Source organism: Schistocerca americana, chromosome 6 (assembly GCF_021461395.2).
Source record: "Schistocerca americana isolate TAMUIC-IGC-003095 chromosome 6, iqSchAmer2.1, whole genome shotgun sequence".
NCBI lineage: Eukaryota > Metazoa > Arthropoda > Insecta > Orthoptera > Acrididae > Schistocerca > Schistocerca americana.
Window position 1 is genome coordinate 183,587,607 of NC_060124.1, and position 15,705 is coordinate 183,603,311.

A 15,705-nucleotide genomic window follows, 5' to 3' on the forward strand; every position below is an offset into this window, starting at 1 on the left:
GCGCGAGGAGCGAGAGATCTGCTAGCCTCTGCTCTCTGGGTGACATCGGCCGGTGGACCGGAAGCTGCTGCATGCAGGGCGTGAACTCGCGGCCTCCCAGGTGCAGAGCTGTCTGTGGCCACTTACTGAGCTGTCCTGGGCAGACGACCACGGCTGCTAAGGCTTACTACAACGAAGGCAGTTGGCCGTTTCCCTTCAGCACTCTACATGGGGTGCACAAATCGTGCTTGAGGGATCAGTCAGTCGTGTCATGGGCTGCTGGTGCAGCCAACACATACGGCGGCAACTTAGCCATGGCGTTAGTAAGAGTGCTATGTCTGGAAGGCTGGGCGATTGGACGCCGATACAGCAGATTGTGCCATTGGCATTGGCATTGACGCACACACATACTCTGTGTGGCGCCACTTTCTGGGAGCTGTGGGAGGCTGGCTGTGTACCTTCAATGCAATAAAGTCAATGACCCACTTGCCGATGTTTCTATTCGGCGTGAGTCAACCCTATCTCCCAAACCGCACCTCTAAGTCATTCTGACATATTGGAACCCCTGAGCTTGGGGGTTGCAACAATTTGTTCTCAGATATTTGGCTTCTTTTGTGGATGAACCACGTAGCAAAAGTATCAAAGTCCTCACGGAATCGTCGTAAAGGATAACCAAAACAAAGCAATCAACAGCACAAAATACACTACTATGAGTGAACACAGTGGGAACAGGTTAACTTTCAGTGTCAACAGATGCTACCAGTTTCATACCACTAACGCTAAAATCAAAACTTTCTTCCTTATAATGGTTGAAGTCGATTTCTCATTCTGATTTGCTTTGTTACACTGACAGACTGTATGCATTCTGGGATCTGAAATGTATTGTGGAATGTTTTGACATTCTATTCTACGACTTTCAGTCTGAGTCGACCTTAATGTGAGAACAGCATCGACATAGAAAGAAGGTAATATTGGATATCTTTCAACTTATATATGATACACTATCACTCTTATACATATCTAAAGCTTACCTGAGACATGTAAGTGGGCAAGAAAGTCACACTGCCTCCATCAGTTTCCATCCCAAAGTAACTGCACTTCTGTAATGTTACTAACAAACGATCAAACTTTCGATTCACATCACAAATTCCAAAGCACAGATTCCGCTGCTTGCGAGTGAACTATCCAAATGGCAAGTACGAACTAAAGTTCGCGTCCTACCAGGTCCGGCGTGCGCCGCAGCCCCACGAAGAACTCGCCCGCCGCCTGGCAGGCAGCTCGCGCCACCTGTGAGCGCAGGTTGCGCACGTGGCGCGACAGTGCTGCCGCGACGGCAGGCGCCTGCAACAGCACCGAGTCCGGGTGGTGGCGCATCAGTCGCACCAGCACCGGCATGGCCGACAGCACCTGTTCCCTGCAACACAGGCGTGGGCCACACCTGACGAGTACTCCGTACCGGTAACAGTCAGTGGGATATACCGGGTGGGCTGAGGCCACTCGTATTTATATCTGACACATATATCCCTCCACCTCCAGGCACCCCATACAGGGCAACTTAGACAGCCTCCCTCTTCTTGACCCAGAATTTCTACCTGTCCTACCAATTTTAGCCAAGTTCCCATATACTTTCCTCAGCTCAGCCCTCCAATACCTTTCCTAGTCTCCTCTACCACTCTCACTTCTTCTTGTTCAAGCTTCCATTTACGAGGGGTGTTTGAAAAGTCCGTGCAAAGTCCGAGAGATGGCCCCACCAGCGCGTACCGAGGTCAAGTTTAGTTAGTAACATCTTTGGAAAGAATGCACACCAAGTTTCAGCGATACTGGTCCATTTCTTTGTGTTTGGCATTCGTGTCAATCAAGAAAGTCGAGTGATTGTCAAAAAATGGACGAAAAAGAATTTCGTGTGGTCATTAAACATTACTTTATGAAAGGAAAAACGCCTCAGAAGATTAAAGAGAAGCTTGATAAACATTATGGTGACTCTGCGCCTTCGATTAGAACAGTTCGTAAGTGGTTTCAAAATTTTCAGAGTGGCCATATGGGCACAAGTGATGCTGAACATTCTCGACGCCCTGTGGAGGTTACGACTCCACAAATCGTTGATAAAGTCCATGATATGGTGATGGATGAAAGAAGAGTTAAGGTGCATGAGATTGTTAGTGCTGTGGGCATCTCGAATGAATGGGTACATAATATTTTGCATAAACATTTGGACATGAGAAAGCTACCCACAAGATGGGTTCCGCAATTGCTCAGGCTTGACCAAAAACGGAATCGTGCAAGTATGGTTTGCAGCTATTCAGGAACAATCCACAGGACCTATAGCGTCGTTTCAACACTGTGGATGAAACATGGATACATTACTGACCAAGCAACAATCCAAGCAATGGATTACCAAGGGAGAATCTGCACCAAAAAAGGCGAAGACCATTCCTTCGGCCGGAGAGGTTATGGCGACTGTCTTTTGGGATTCAGAAGGGATAATCCTTATCGACTATCTGGAAAAGAGTAAAACTATTACAAGTGGATATTATTCATCGTTATTGGACTGTGTGAAAACCGAGCTGCAAGAAAAACGCCGGTGATTGGACCGCAAAAGAGTCCTTTTCCATCACGTCAATGCACCAGTACACACCTCAGCAGTTGTGGTCGCAAAATTTATAGAAATAGGATTCCAACTCGTTTCACATCCCCCTTATTCTCCAGATTTGGCTCCCTCGGACTACTATTTGTTCCCCAATTTGTAGAAATGTCTGGTGGGACAAAGATTTTATTCAAATGAGGAGGTGATTGCAGCAGCTAATAGCTATTTTGCAGACTTGGACAATTCCTATTATTCGGAAGGGATCAACAAATTAGAACAGCGTTGGACGAAGTGCATAAGCCTAAAAGGATGCTATGTCGAAAAATAAAAAAAAGGTTTACCCCAAATACGTAAGTAGTTTTTATTTTTGCACAGACTTTCCAAACGCCCCTCGTATATATTCCACTTCCCAGCCCAAAATTATCCCCTAACCCCAGAAACAGCGATAAATTTATCTGTATCGCCGTAATGGATAAGCTTAATCTTTATCTGTATCACCCTGTTGCCTTTCATCCCCACAACTTTCCCGCCAACATAGCATTTACCACTGCAAACTGAACTTGAGGGACTTGCAAAATTTATCATCATCATCATCATAATCGCCATAATCATCATTGTTATCAACATCATCATGATGATTGAACTAGACACACTGTCACCACTTGTAAATAATCAACAGCAGTAATCTTTATTTTGTTTTTAATTCTAAAGAAAGGACGAATGTTCCGTATCCAGGGATATGACAGGAACAATTGCTTGAAGGAAAACGGTTTAGTAAAGAGGTTCTCTAAAATGCATAACTTAGAGCTATGAGCACTTGTTCATCTTCACATCTGTGAAACAAGTCTCTTGTAGTGAAAACGTACTCATAGGACTTAAGGCGTGCAGTTTAAAGCCCATGTGTACTAGACAATTTTTTTTATGTTTTGGTGCTTACTACATGCTCCTAAAATATGGAAAGCAAAAATCTTGCTATAGAAGAGATTAGTTTCATAGTATCAAAGATGTAGAAGTGCTCATAGCTCTTAGGATATGCACTTCAGAGCCCATGTTTACTAGATTCAGATGTTCATTCCTACCATACCCCCGAGTTTTGACTATTCCTCCTGGGACACCCTGCCTAGTGTTTCAAAGTCTTTGCATAAAAAATTTCTAGAGATTATAGATCACCTCATGGGGAAAAGACTTTAGTTAGAGACAAAATGTATATCGACACTCCCAGCGACGCTAGGCCACTTTTATTTGAATTCGCTAGTCCTGGAACGACGAGATTTCACCAAACTAGTGTGCTGTATCTCCATACTACCTACACCAGTAAACCGATATAGTGATTTTCAACAAGAAAAACGGAAGAGTGAGTATCTCTGAGAGTGTTAAGATATTTTAGGAACGTATTAGCCACTTCATCTTGTCTCCGTTCACGCAGACTAAGTGATTGCACACTAGGCAACACACGTTGCACGCACACACCACGGGTTCCCTACGCCGTGCTGCCAGTCAACAATAAAGAGACACCCAGCGTCACAAAAAGTTGCTGCACACGACGTAACCAACATGTCTGATGTAAAGACTTTGCAGTACCCTGTCTATAGCCAGTTCCACAAGAAAGTGTACGCCATAATTTTAAATGCAACGTCTGCAGTGACATCGCTGGTAGTGGTCTTGAATCTGCAATCACTGCGCTTTTGCGCAGTGTATACATAAAGTGTGAGAGTTGAATGTGTTGTTTTGATGGCTGCAGTTTAATATTTTGCGTTTATTTAAAGCCAATTTAAACTTTGAAAAGTGTGCAATATTTAGCAAAAATGTTTTCTGAGCTATTTGGTTTGAAAGAGGATAATGATCCGAATCATAGCAGCCAACTCCAAACAGGGTGGAAACAAGACACTGGAGTGTCGATGATGGATTGGCCTGCAATGTCTCTGGACGCAAATCCGATCGAAATATTTGATCGAACATTAAGAGGAACCTTAAAGAAAAGTCGATATATGTTTCGAAGCAGCTGCCATATAAAATCAGGACGATATCGAGATAGTTACCGAGAGAATATGCAGAAAATCTCGTGAAAAGCATCCCAAAAAGGTGCCAAGCTATAATCGATAATGGCAGCGATTGGATTAACTGTTAGGTAATTGTGCGATTAGTAATAAAATGTATTTTCGTGTAAATGTATATATTTAAGATATTGTCTTTTACTTCATACAGATAACTGCGTACACTCTTTTGTGGAGCTGATTGTATATGCAATTCGCCTGAAGAGCAACAATATGGTTGCTGCCAGTTGTGGGGGAATTAAATGATCAATAAATTAAAAGTAATTATATCATTAAACTCCCTCTAAACTAGCACTGTGAAGATAGGCAGACTCGGGAGAAAGAGGAGAATGGGAAGAAAAGTGAAGAAACACTGTAAACCATTCTCAAGTTTTCTTCACAAACTGAAATCGTCTAATCCAGTGGTAGGCAATCGTTAATATGCAGGCGACATGTGATCCACGAATATTGCGAGACCCGCAGAGCCATTATTATTTTGGTCGCGGTGCAATGGTTATTTCGCTTTTAGAGCACATTCACACTCAATTGTTCCTCATAACGCCATGTCAGACTGCTATGCAACGTAATTGTTGTAAAATGGCTTTATTATCTGAGCGTTCTGTGGTTGTAAACGAAAAAAGAATTCCATGAAACAGTAAAAATTCTATTTAAATTTCACCTCATGCCTAGCCTCATACGTGCTGTCAGGATAGTCAATGAATTCACATGGGCCGAGTGCAGTGGAACACAGGAGAAAGGGGAAGGGGGGCACCTCACAGCAGCAAATCCCCATCACACAGTCTACATCAGCTGTGTTGTCTGTTATTATGCCCCCTAAGACAAAAAAAAGTCGACACACCACAAAGGAATTTTCCGTATGGGATGTAAATCGGTAGATATGATGTACATGTACAGACTGTAGCGGCACCACTGTTTAGGATAGGGAAAGTTAGTTTTTTCCAATATTCTGAGCACAAGTTACAGCCAGGTGTGGGCAGGATTGCAGCGAGTTATGCATACCAACAGTTGTGAAGTTGAATAGAGGCCACAGGGCAAGAGTATACGTAGTGGTTTTGCATGTCGCAAATCACAGGCGGAAGGGGCCCACTGGCCAACCTAGCATGCTATGAGTATGTGACGCGAAGCGGTGCATAAGGAAAAACAGAGGCGCACAGCTGCATATAAATAGGTGCGGGTTTCTAACGGGATTCATTCAAGTGTGGCAGGTCTCCTGGACGGCGGGGCTACACGCAGCAGTAGATGGGGCTCCAGCATTCCAGTCCACGGTGGGCCGCTGGTTCGACCCTCTGAGGACGACGCAGGGTCCATAGCCAGCCAGTGGCGAGCCACTCCACGGCTCACTACCATGGACAGTCGTCCTGGCTTCCAACACACGCCAGAGGCATTCCGAGGCGAGGGACACAGATTCGGACTCTGGATCGCAGGCGCTTGTTTTCGCTGCGATCTTAGCCAAGCTGGTGAGAAGCACACAGCTGGCCGCCTGCAGCTCCCACCGAGCAGCGCTGAGTCGGCAGGGTCGCAGACCACTGAGTCAACTGCTGGCATCCTGACGACGGCCGCAATCTGCTGCCGTACAAGACTGACTCACAGCTGTGTGTGTGCGGGTCACTGAGGAAGCCATTCTGCGTGAAGCCATTTTGCAGACAGCGAAGTGGTGTCCTCAGCATTGTGGGACCCAGTGACGCAGATTGAGAGGAATGGAGGCATTGTAGTTGGAAACAATAAATCACTTGGAAAACTCAGATGAGTCTTAATACGCTGCCTTCTACCTCTTCCCGCTATATTTGGTGCTGCTGCTACATTCGGTGGCAGAATTTGCCACTACAAGACAAACAAATGACTACAATTTCAGAAAAATCGGATTTTTATTCAAGAGAAAGAGCTTCACAAATTGAGTCAATAACGCGTTGGTCCACCTCTGGCCGTTATGCAAGCACTTTTTCGGCGTGAGATTGATTGACAGAGGTGTTGGATGTTCTCCAGAGGGATATCGTAGCAAATTATGTCCAACTGGTGCGTAAGATGTCAAAATCCCAGGCTGTTTCGACGGCCCTGCCCATAATGCTCCACACGTTCTCAGTTGGGAAGAGATCTGGCAACTTTCCGGTCCTAGTAGAGTTTGGCAAGCATGAAGATAAGCAGTAGAAACTCTCGCCATATGCGGGAAGGCATTATCTTGATGAAATGTAAGCCCAGGATGGCTTGCCATGAAGGACAACAAAATGGGGTGAAGAATATCGTCGATGTACCACTGTGCTGTAAAGGTGCTGTAGACGAAAAGCAAAGGGGCGTAGCTACGAAAAGAAATTGTACCCCAGACCATCACTCCTGGCTGTCAGGCGGTTTGGCGGGCGACAGTCAGGTTGGTACCTCACCGCTGTGTGGAGCGTCTCCAGACACGTGTTTTCTGGTCATCAGGGCTCAGATTGAAGCGGGGCTCATCACTGAAAACAATTATACTCCAGTCAAAAAGATTCCAGGCCGCCACAGAAATGATGTATAGACAGTGTTTTACAGGATTTAATCTTCGAATGCCTTGAGGCAGTTCACGTTCAGATATGCCACACAGCACAACTAGTCACCTAAGAGGTCTAATTATACACTACTAACCATTAAAATTTCTACACCACGAAGATGACGTGCTACAGACGCGAAATTTAACCGACAGGAAGAAGATGCTGTGATATGCAAATGATTAGCTTTTCAGAGTATACACACAAGGTTGGCGCCGGTGGCGACACCTACAACGTGCTGACATGAGGAAAGTTTCCAACCGATTTCTCATACACAAACAGCAGTTGACCGGCGTTGCCTGGTGAAATGTTGTTGTGATACCTCGTGTAAGGAGGAGAAATGCGTACCAACGCGTTTCCGACTTTGATAAAGGTCAGATTGTAACCTATCGCGATTGCGGTTTATCGTATCGCGACACTGCTGCTCGCGTTCGCCGAGATCCAGTGGCTGTTAGCAGAATATGGAATCGGTGGGTTCAGGAAGGTAATACGGAACGCCGTGCTGAATCCCAACGACCTCGTATCACTAGCAGTCGAGACGACAGGCATCTTTTCCGCATGGCTGTAACGCATCCTGCAGCCACGTCTCGATTCTTGAGTCAACAGATGGGGACGTTTGCAAGACAACCATCTGCACGAACAGTTCGACGACGTTTGCAGCAGCATGGACTATCAGCTCGGTGACCATGGCTGCGGTTACTCTTGACGCACAGACAGGAGCGCCTGCCATGGTGTTCTCAGTGACGAACCTGGGTGCACGAATGGCAAAACGTCATTTTTTCGGATGAATCTAGGTTCTGTTTACAGCAACATGATGGTCGCATCCGTGTTTGGCGACATCTCGGTGAACGCACATTGGAAGTGTGTATTCGTCATCGCCATACTGGCGTATCACCTGGCGTGATGGTATGGGGTGCCATTGGTTACCCGTCTCGGTCACCTCTTGTTCGCATTGACGGCACTTTGAACAGTGGATGTTACATTTCAGATGTGATACGACCCGTAGCTCTACCCTTCATTCGATCCCTGCGAAACCCTACATTTCAGCAGGATAATGCACGACCGCATGTTGCAGGTCCTCTACGAGCCTTTCTGGATACGGAAAATGTTCGACTGCTGCCCTGGCCAGCACATTCTCCAGATCTCTCACCAATTGAAAACGTCTAGTGAATGATGGCCGAGCAACTGGCTGGTCACAATACAACAGTCACTACCCTTGATGAACTGTGGTATCGTGTTGAAGCTGCAGGGGCAGCTGTACCTGTACACGCTATCCAAGCTCTGTTTGACTCAATGCCCAAGCGTATCAAGGCCGTTATTACGTCCAGAGTTGGTTGTTCTGGGTACTGATTTCTCAGGATCTATGTACCCAAATTGCGTGAAAATGTAATTACATGTCAGTTGTTGTATAATATATTTGTCCAATGAATACCCGTTTATCATCTGCATTTCTTCTTGGTGTAGCAGTTTTAATGGCCAATAGTGTAAGACATCCAAATACATGGCAATCCAGAGTGATCATCTGACTATCTTGCAACATAACCGACATTTGTCTGAAAGTATACAACGCAATCCAGCGAACTTTATCAGAGACTTTGAGCTGTCATTATTTATGCCGATTGACTGCGTCTCGCCCAATAGTGTGGAATCACTATCATATGAGTTGGACCGTTACTAAAGGGATACGTTTTCTATTCGCAGGTAAATTCTTAGTCAGTCTTCAGAAACATTCTTTATTCGCCGTATGTTAAAATGTTAGTCTGTACCTCCATGGTGGTGGGGAATGGGGACTGGTATGAGTTAGCGTCACGTTTGGTGGGCGAATGGGACATCGAACCACAGGGAAACAGATGAGATACTACACACACATACTGACAGATGTGCAGACGTTATTCTCGTATAAGTTAATGCCCGTCTGCCTCGGACTATTTTGCTGAAAAAATATCTTGCAGGCTAAAGGATGGACTCCAAGGTCGTTCAGCGGCGTCTCTGGATCTTAAAACTGCAGTAGATGTGTGAGAAAGCAAACTGCAGATAGTTATACAACGCTTCTCAGGAAGGTGTGCAACCACTTTTGGAAATACTGATACTGTCTGATGCTCCCATCTATGATCCATCTGCGACGCTGTTGTGGGGAACGTAATCGTTTTTGATGTTTATCACTTCGCATTGTGTCTAGATCGTTATAAAGTCAACATCGTCCGTTGAATGTTAGAAGTCTGAAGCATTGAGCTAAACCAACGCGTTGTGTTTGTGTAAAAACGTCCCCGGTACCTGTAGCAGCATTGTACTCACCACTCGTGGCTGTCGAGGTTCTGCAAGCAGTTGGAGAGAGATTCCCTCGGCGTGTCGACAGGCGGCAGCGCCGGCGGGAAGAGCTGCAGCTGTTGAGACTGGGCCTGCAGCTGCAGCTGCGACGAAGAGCGGCCGGCGCCCTTTACCACGCTGCAACAGATCACAAAAAATGGTTAAAATGGCTCTGAGCACTAAGGGACTTAACATCTGAGGTCATCAGTCCCCTAGAACTTAAGAACTATTTGAACCTAACTAACCTAAGGACATCACATACATCCATGCCCGAGGCAGGATTCGAACCTGTGACCGCAGCGGTCGCGCGGTTCCGGACTGAAGCGCCTAGAACCGCCCGGCCACCGCGGCCGGCACCGAACACAAACACGCTGTTTCTGTAAGTCCCAAAAGAAACAAACCTGTCGCATGTTCTTTCCGACCGATACTGCAGTCCTCAACAAGTAGCTCAACCGTCTTTTGGTAATCTGAAACGTTCAATAAACTCCTACTTGTCGCCTCAAGACTGTGACACAATCTCTCAAAATGAAAGAGTATCTCTTTAGCATTTACGCGGGAAGGTCGTGTGAAATTAAGGACTGCGGACTTCATGATTACGGAATCCCTTTGTGGAATACGTTTGCTGCTATTATTATAAGAAGAAGATAGTTAATGGGAATTCAGAAAATGTATGGAAGAGGAAGGGATGAGCAGCATTCTTGTGGATGTGGAGGGCTTTTCCCATTTGGGATTCAGAATTGAAGTTTCTGCTTGGCTGCTTTGTGCACAAACGTATCCCACAAAGGTATTCCGTAATCATGAAGTCCGCAGTCCTTAATTTCACACGACCTTCCCGCGTTTAATCCCCCTGCTGATGTCTAGAAGTGATGCATGCACAAAAGTATTTGCACTCACGAATTCTAATGACAGTCAGTTTAAAGTATCTCACTGAATTATGTTCAGCTCCACATTTACCGATACTGTAACTGTCATAGCACAGCCAGTTCTTACCTCATTCACAATTGCACAGATTTAGAAAGTACACTTATCACTATAAAATGGTTGAAATGGCTCTGAGCACTATGGGACTTAACATCTGAGGTCATCAGTCCCCTAGAACGTAGAACTACTTAAACCTAACTAACTTAAGGACATCACACACATCCATGCCCGAGGCAGGATTCGAACCAGCGACCGTAGCGGTCGCGTGGTCCTAGACTGAAGCGCCTAGAACCGCTCGGCCACAACGGCCGACTCCGTGCGACCGCCAGCTCTCAGTGCTGAGATCAGAAGTGTAGACTGCGTTTACAGCCAACCAGAAACTTCACTCCAGTCCTGAATCCCAAATGGGAAAAGCCCTCCACATCCACAAGAATGTTGCTCATACCTTCCTCTTCCATACATTTTCTGGATCCCCTTTAAATATCTTCCTCTTGTAATAATAGCAGCAAGTATAACAATAATTACTTTGTGAGTTTCAACGTTCTGGTGCAATCTACCATTTATAATTCTCCTTGGATACTTGCATGTCCGTACATGTCCTTCTCAGACCCCTGTAAAGTTACATGGGAACGGGACTTACAGCTGAACAGGAATACGGACCTCGCTGCGTTCCTGTCGAAACTTCTCATCACTGAGACCTGAAGGCTACGTTAAAGACACACTGAAACATTTCGTGTTCCGACTGGGGATCGATTCCGCCATTTTTCCGCTTCCAGGCACGAACTTTGCCACTGACTCCCAGGCCTGACAACTGTCTCATTACTCATGACGACTTCAAGGAAACCTCATAGCACTTTTCCGATCCCAAGTTCAAGCATAGCGTCCAAAATGTCTTACCTACAATGTCAGCCTAACCCACGGTTTCAAATATCCGCTAAACTCTCCCTGTTGCAAATCCAATCACATCCTTAAAGAATGTCCTACCTTACGTTTCCCATAGTTATGTATCATACGACGCAGTATTTCTGACGATAAAGCTATGAAGTAGAAAACCTCTCCCGCATTGTACAAACGGTGCTTTCACGCGAGTAATCACCACTAACCGTACAATTAGGGTTGGTATTAGACCAGCGCTCTGAGTGGCAAGCAAGTGACTGCTGACCAGGTTAATTGTCGTAGCAGTCACACACACACACACACACACACACACACACACACGCAACATCTTGTCATGTCAACTACTTGTCCTCTGAACCTGAGTTACATTTAGGTTTAGGGCGCGCTACGTAGATGCTACTGGCGCCTGGGGTTATCTATTATTGTCCTCTAATTGTATACTCAGTCCGCCCCAATAGCTGAGTGGTCAGCGCGACGACGGATTGCCGTCCTACGGGCCCGGGTTCGATTCCCGGCTGGGTCGGGGATTTTCTCCGCTCAGGGACTGGGTGGTGTGTTGTCTTCATCATCATTTCATCCCCATCCGACGCGCAGGTCGCCCAATGTAGCGTCGAATGTAATAAGACCTGCACCAAGGCGGCCGGATCTGCCCCGTCAGGGGTCTCCCGGCCAATGACGCCAAACGCTCATTTCCATTTCATTGTATAGTCAAGTTGCGTACATCGGCTGATTTTATGTTAACTGTGTGCCACAATGGGGTTATTAGCGCCAGGGAGTACTTGAGCTGAAATAATAAGAACGTGTGCCTCGGAAATATCAGCATGACTCTTAGTTCGATGACCAGTATTGCCAAGGACCTTTACTTAGAATTTCAGGGAGGTCTGGAATGGAATCCACTGAACTTAACCAGAAGAAGTAACCTAAAGAGAACTTGCGGCTCTGGTCTTGTAAGACTGGCATTAAATATCGGGAAATCTGTGTCCCTCTCACGTACTAGTTCACCACTGCCATAAAAAAATAAAGTCTAATTTTGAAGACAAGCGTATCCTGTGGGAAGTAAGTAAGTAAGTGAACAGCAGGACCGAAGATAAAAGGATGAACGAGATGTCTGATCTGATAAATATAGTGACTGTTGATCTCTAACGTTATTAGAGAGTGCGAGACAGATGTCTTCTTAGTTACTTAGTTAGTTAGTCAGTTAAATGTCCCATAGATCATTAATTATTTTATCGAAATTATGTGGAACGACTAAGTTTACAGGATATATATACATGATTAGATTAATGAACACATTTTTTTTAGTCCTACTCAGGCAACCATTTAGTTTTTTTATGAACTTATATTTTTTGCAGGCTACCTGTTTTTTAAACAGAAATTTGTCCATGGAGCAGTTGTCCAGGAGAAATGATTTTGCATACATATATCAATTACATACATGTGCACTGATGAGCCACAACATTATGACCATCTGCTTAATAGCTTGTATGTCCGTCTTTGGAACGAAGTGCATCACTAATTCTGCGTACTAGGGATCCGACAATTTGTTAGAAGGTTTGTGGAGGGCATGTAACACGCGTAAATAACAGACCTCTGGTTCGCGTACGCTGTGATGGCGCTCGATAGCGACCCAGGAGGATGTCTCCCATAGCGTAATACTGCTCCCCACCAACCTGTGTCCGTGGCGCGCTGCACGTTTCGAGCCTCCATTTACCTCGATGACGGCGTTTGTGGAGACGACCATCGACCTGGTGTACCAAATTATGATTCACCCGAAGAGCGGACGCGTTTCCATTGATCAACGGTCGAATCGCGATGGTCCCGTGCCCAATGTGATCGTAACTGACGATTCGTTGGGTCAACGTGTGAACATGTGGTGGTGACCGGCTGCGGAGCTCCACGTTGAACAACGTACGATGAGCGGTGTGCTACGAAACACTTGTGCGTACACCAGCATTGTACTCGTTCGGGAGAGATGCCACAGGTCACCCTCTGTCTACTTTACAGAGAATGCAAGCCATCGCACCCCACGTTCTGTGAAGAATCGTGGATGTCCAGCCATTTAGCGCTTAGTGGTAGTCCTTCTACCTCTTTCCGCAGATGCTCACGACATTAGCAAGTGAACATCCAACCAGCTTCGTCGTTTCCGAAATACTCGTTCACAGGCCCCGTGTAATAATAATCTGCCCTTTGTCAAAGTCGCTTATCTCAGTCGATTTCCCCATCTGCAGCCCATATCTTCGCTAGGGTAATCGCCGTCCGTGTCTGCTAGGCTTACCGCTTTGATACCGCGTCACATGCCCAGGCGGCTTACGAACTTCGCGGTGGGCAGTGTCCATAATCCAGAATGAAATTTTCACTCTGTAGCGGAGTGTGCGCTGATATGAAACCTCCTGGCAAATTAAAACTGTGTGCCGGACCGGGATTCGAACTCGGGACCTTTGCCTTTCGCGGGCAAGTGCTCTATCGACTTTTTTTTAAGTATATAAGACGATGACCTTTATAGAACAAAATATTCCTGGGAAACGTCAATAAGTGGACTATTTTTTTACATAATGGTGTTACAATAACAAACATAAACTGCTTCTATCTCTTTTTTTATAAGACGATGACCTTGTAAAATAAAATATTTCTGGGAAAAGTAAATAAGTGGACTTTTTCGTTACAGTGAAAAAAAAATCCTGCTTCTGTCAGTACAAAACAATAACGGACCACGTTCCTCTTCTTGGACACGTACCTTGCTAATCCCGTTATACGAGGGCTATCCACAAAGTACATTACGTTTTGGAATTAAAAATAAATAAAGTATTGGAAATTTTTTTTATTATATACAGATGAAAGCCGGACTTAAATAATACTTTTCTACATAGTTGCCATTTAAATTAAGGCACTTATCGTAGCGATGGACGAGCTTGGAAATTCCTTCGTCGTAAATTTCGGCCGCCTGCGCCTTCAACCATGTGCTTACCTCTTCTTGAAGCTATGCGTCGTCATCAAAACGCTGCATAGCCAACCACTTCTTCATTGCTGGGAATAAGTGGAAGTCGCTCGGTGCCAGGTCGGGACTGTACGGCAGATGAGGAAACAACTCCCACTTAAAAGATTCGAGAACTTCACGAGTGGCATTTGCCGTGTGGGCCCGGGCGTTGTCATGAATCAGCAAGATCTTTGAGCCCAACTTTCCCCTGCGCTTGTTTTGTATTGCTCTTCTGAGGTAGTGCGGAGTTTGGCAATACCTTTGAGAGTTTGTTGTAGTGCCTCTTTCCAGGAAATCCACAAAAATCACACCTTTTCTGTCCCAAAAGACAGTCGCCGCGTGGTTGAAGGCGCAGGCGGCCGAATTTTAGGACGAAAGAATTTCCAAGCTCGTCCATCGCTACGATAAGTGTCTTAATTTAAATGACAACTATGTAGAAAAGTAGTATTTAAGTGTGGCTTTCATCTGTATATAATAAAAAAATTTCCAATACTTTATTTATTTTTAATTCCAAAACGTAATGTACTTTGTGGATAGCCCTCGTACCTCGCGTTAGTGCCGAGTACATCTTCACCTGTGGTGGTGGATCCTCTCCACTGTCCTGGTTCTTTCTTGTGCTGATATTTATAGGCAATAATTGCATTCTCCTACCCGGGATACCCCAACTAGGTGGGGGATCAAGCAAGGCACTCCCTAAAAATGTTCGATATCTCGGATGTCTCATAAGCTGTGAGTGATGTTCTTACTGCCGTCTCGGAAAAGATAAAGCACAGTCAAACCTCGAATCCAAGTCACAGGGCTTGTCTTTGTTCTGGGATAATAGGTCATATCTGGGAGAAGTAGTTTCCGTGGTTCTATTGCTTGCGACACCACCCGAAGGAGGAAGGCAATTATTTTTTGGACCAAACACCATACGTCCGCCGAAGGCCCGATATCAGGCGATGTTCCTCTGTGTCTATTATAACATTGCACTGCGGACACAGTGGCTCGCCCGCCATATTAATTGTATGCAACCTGGAGCGAGTCACGTACTTCCCATTTACCACCTGGTACCACAGTGCGCGCTTTCCCGTATCAAGGTGCTGAGCTACCCAAGTACGACTCACGATCTTCCCTCACAGCTTCAATTCTGCCACTATCTCGTGTCCTACCTTCCAAACTTCACAGACGCTCTCCTGCGAACCTTGCAGGAAATTTCATATCGACGCGCACTCCGCTGCAGAGTGAAACTTTCATTCTGGAAACATCCCCCAGCCTGAGGCTAACCTATGTTTTCGCAATATCCTTTCTTCCAGGAGTGCTAGGTCTGTAAGGTTCGCAGAAGAGGGTCTGTGAAGTTTGGAAGGTAGGAGACGAGGTACTGGCAGAACTGAAGCTGTGAGGAGAGGTCGCGATTCGTGCTTGGGTAACACAGTCGGTAGAGCACATGCCCGCGAAAGGCAAAGGTCTCGAGTTCGAGTCTTGGTCCGGCACACA

General features: G+C 45.7%; 1 protein-coding gene across 1 annotated transcript in view; it reads right to left on the minus strand.

Annotated features, from left to right (window-relative positions):
* Nucleotides 1–15,705, minus strand: part of LOC124620038 (formin-like protein 14) — a 64,890-nt gene that overhangs the window by 46,925 nt on the left and 2,260 nt on the right. Inside the window, exons 2-3 of the mRNA XM_047146704.1 lie at nucleotides 9,426–9,575; nucleotides 1,201–1,393 (exon numbers count right to left, since the gene is read on the minus strand). Of these exons, the coding sequence (XP_047002660.1) occupies nucleotides 1,201–1,393; nucleotides 9,426–9,575 (343 nt within the window). The remainder of the gene's footprint in view (nucleotides 1–1,200; nucleotides 1,394–9,425; nucleotides 9,576–15,705) is intronic.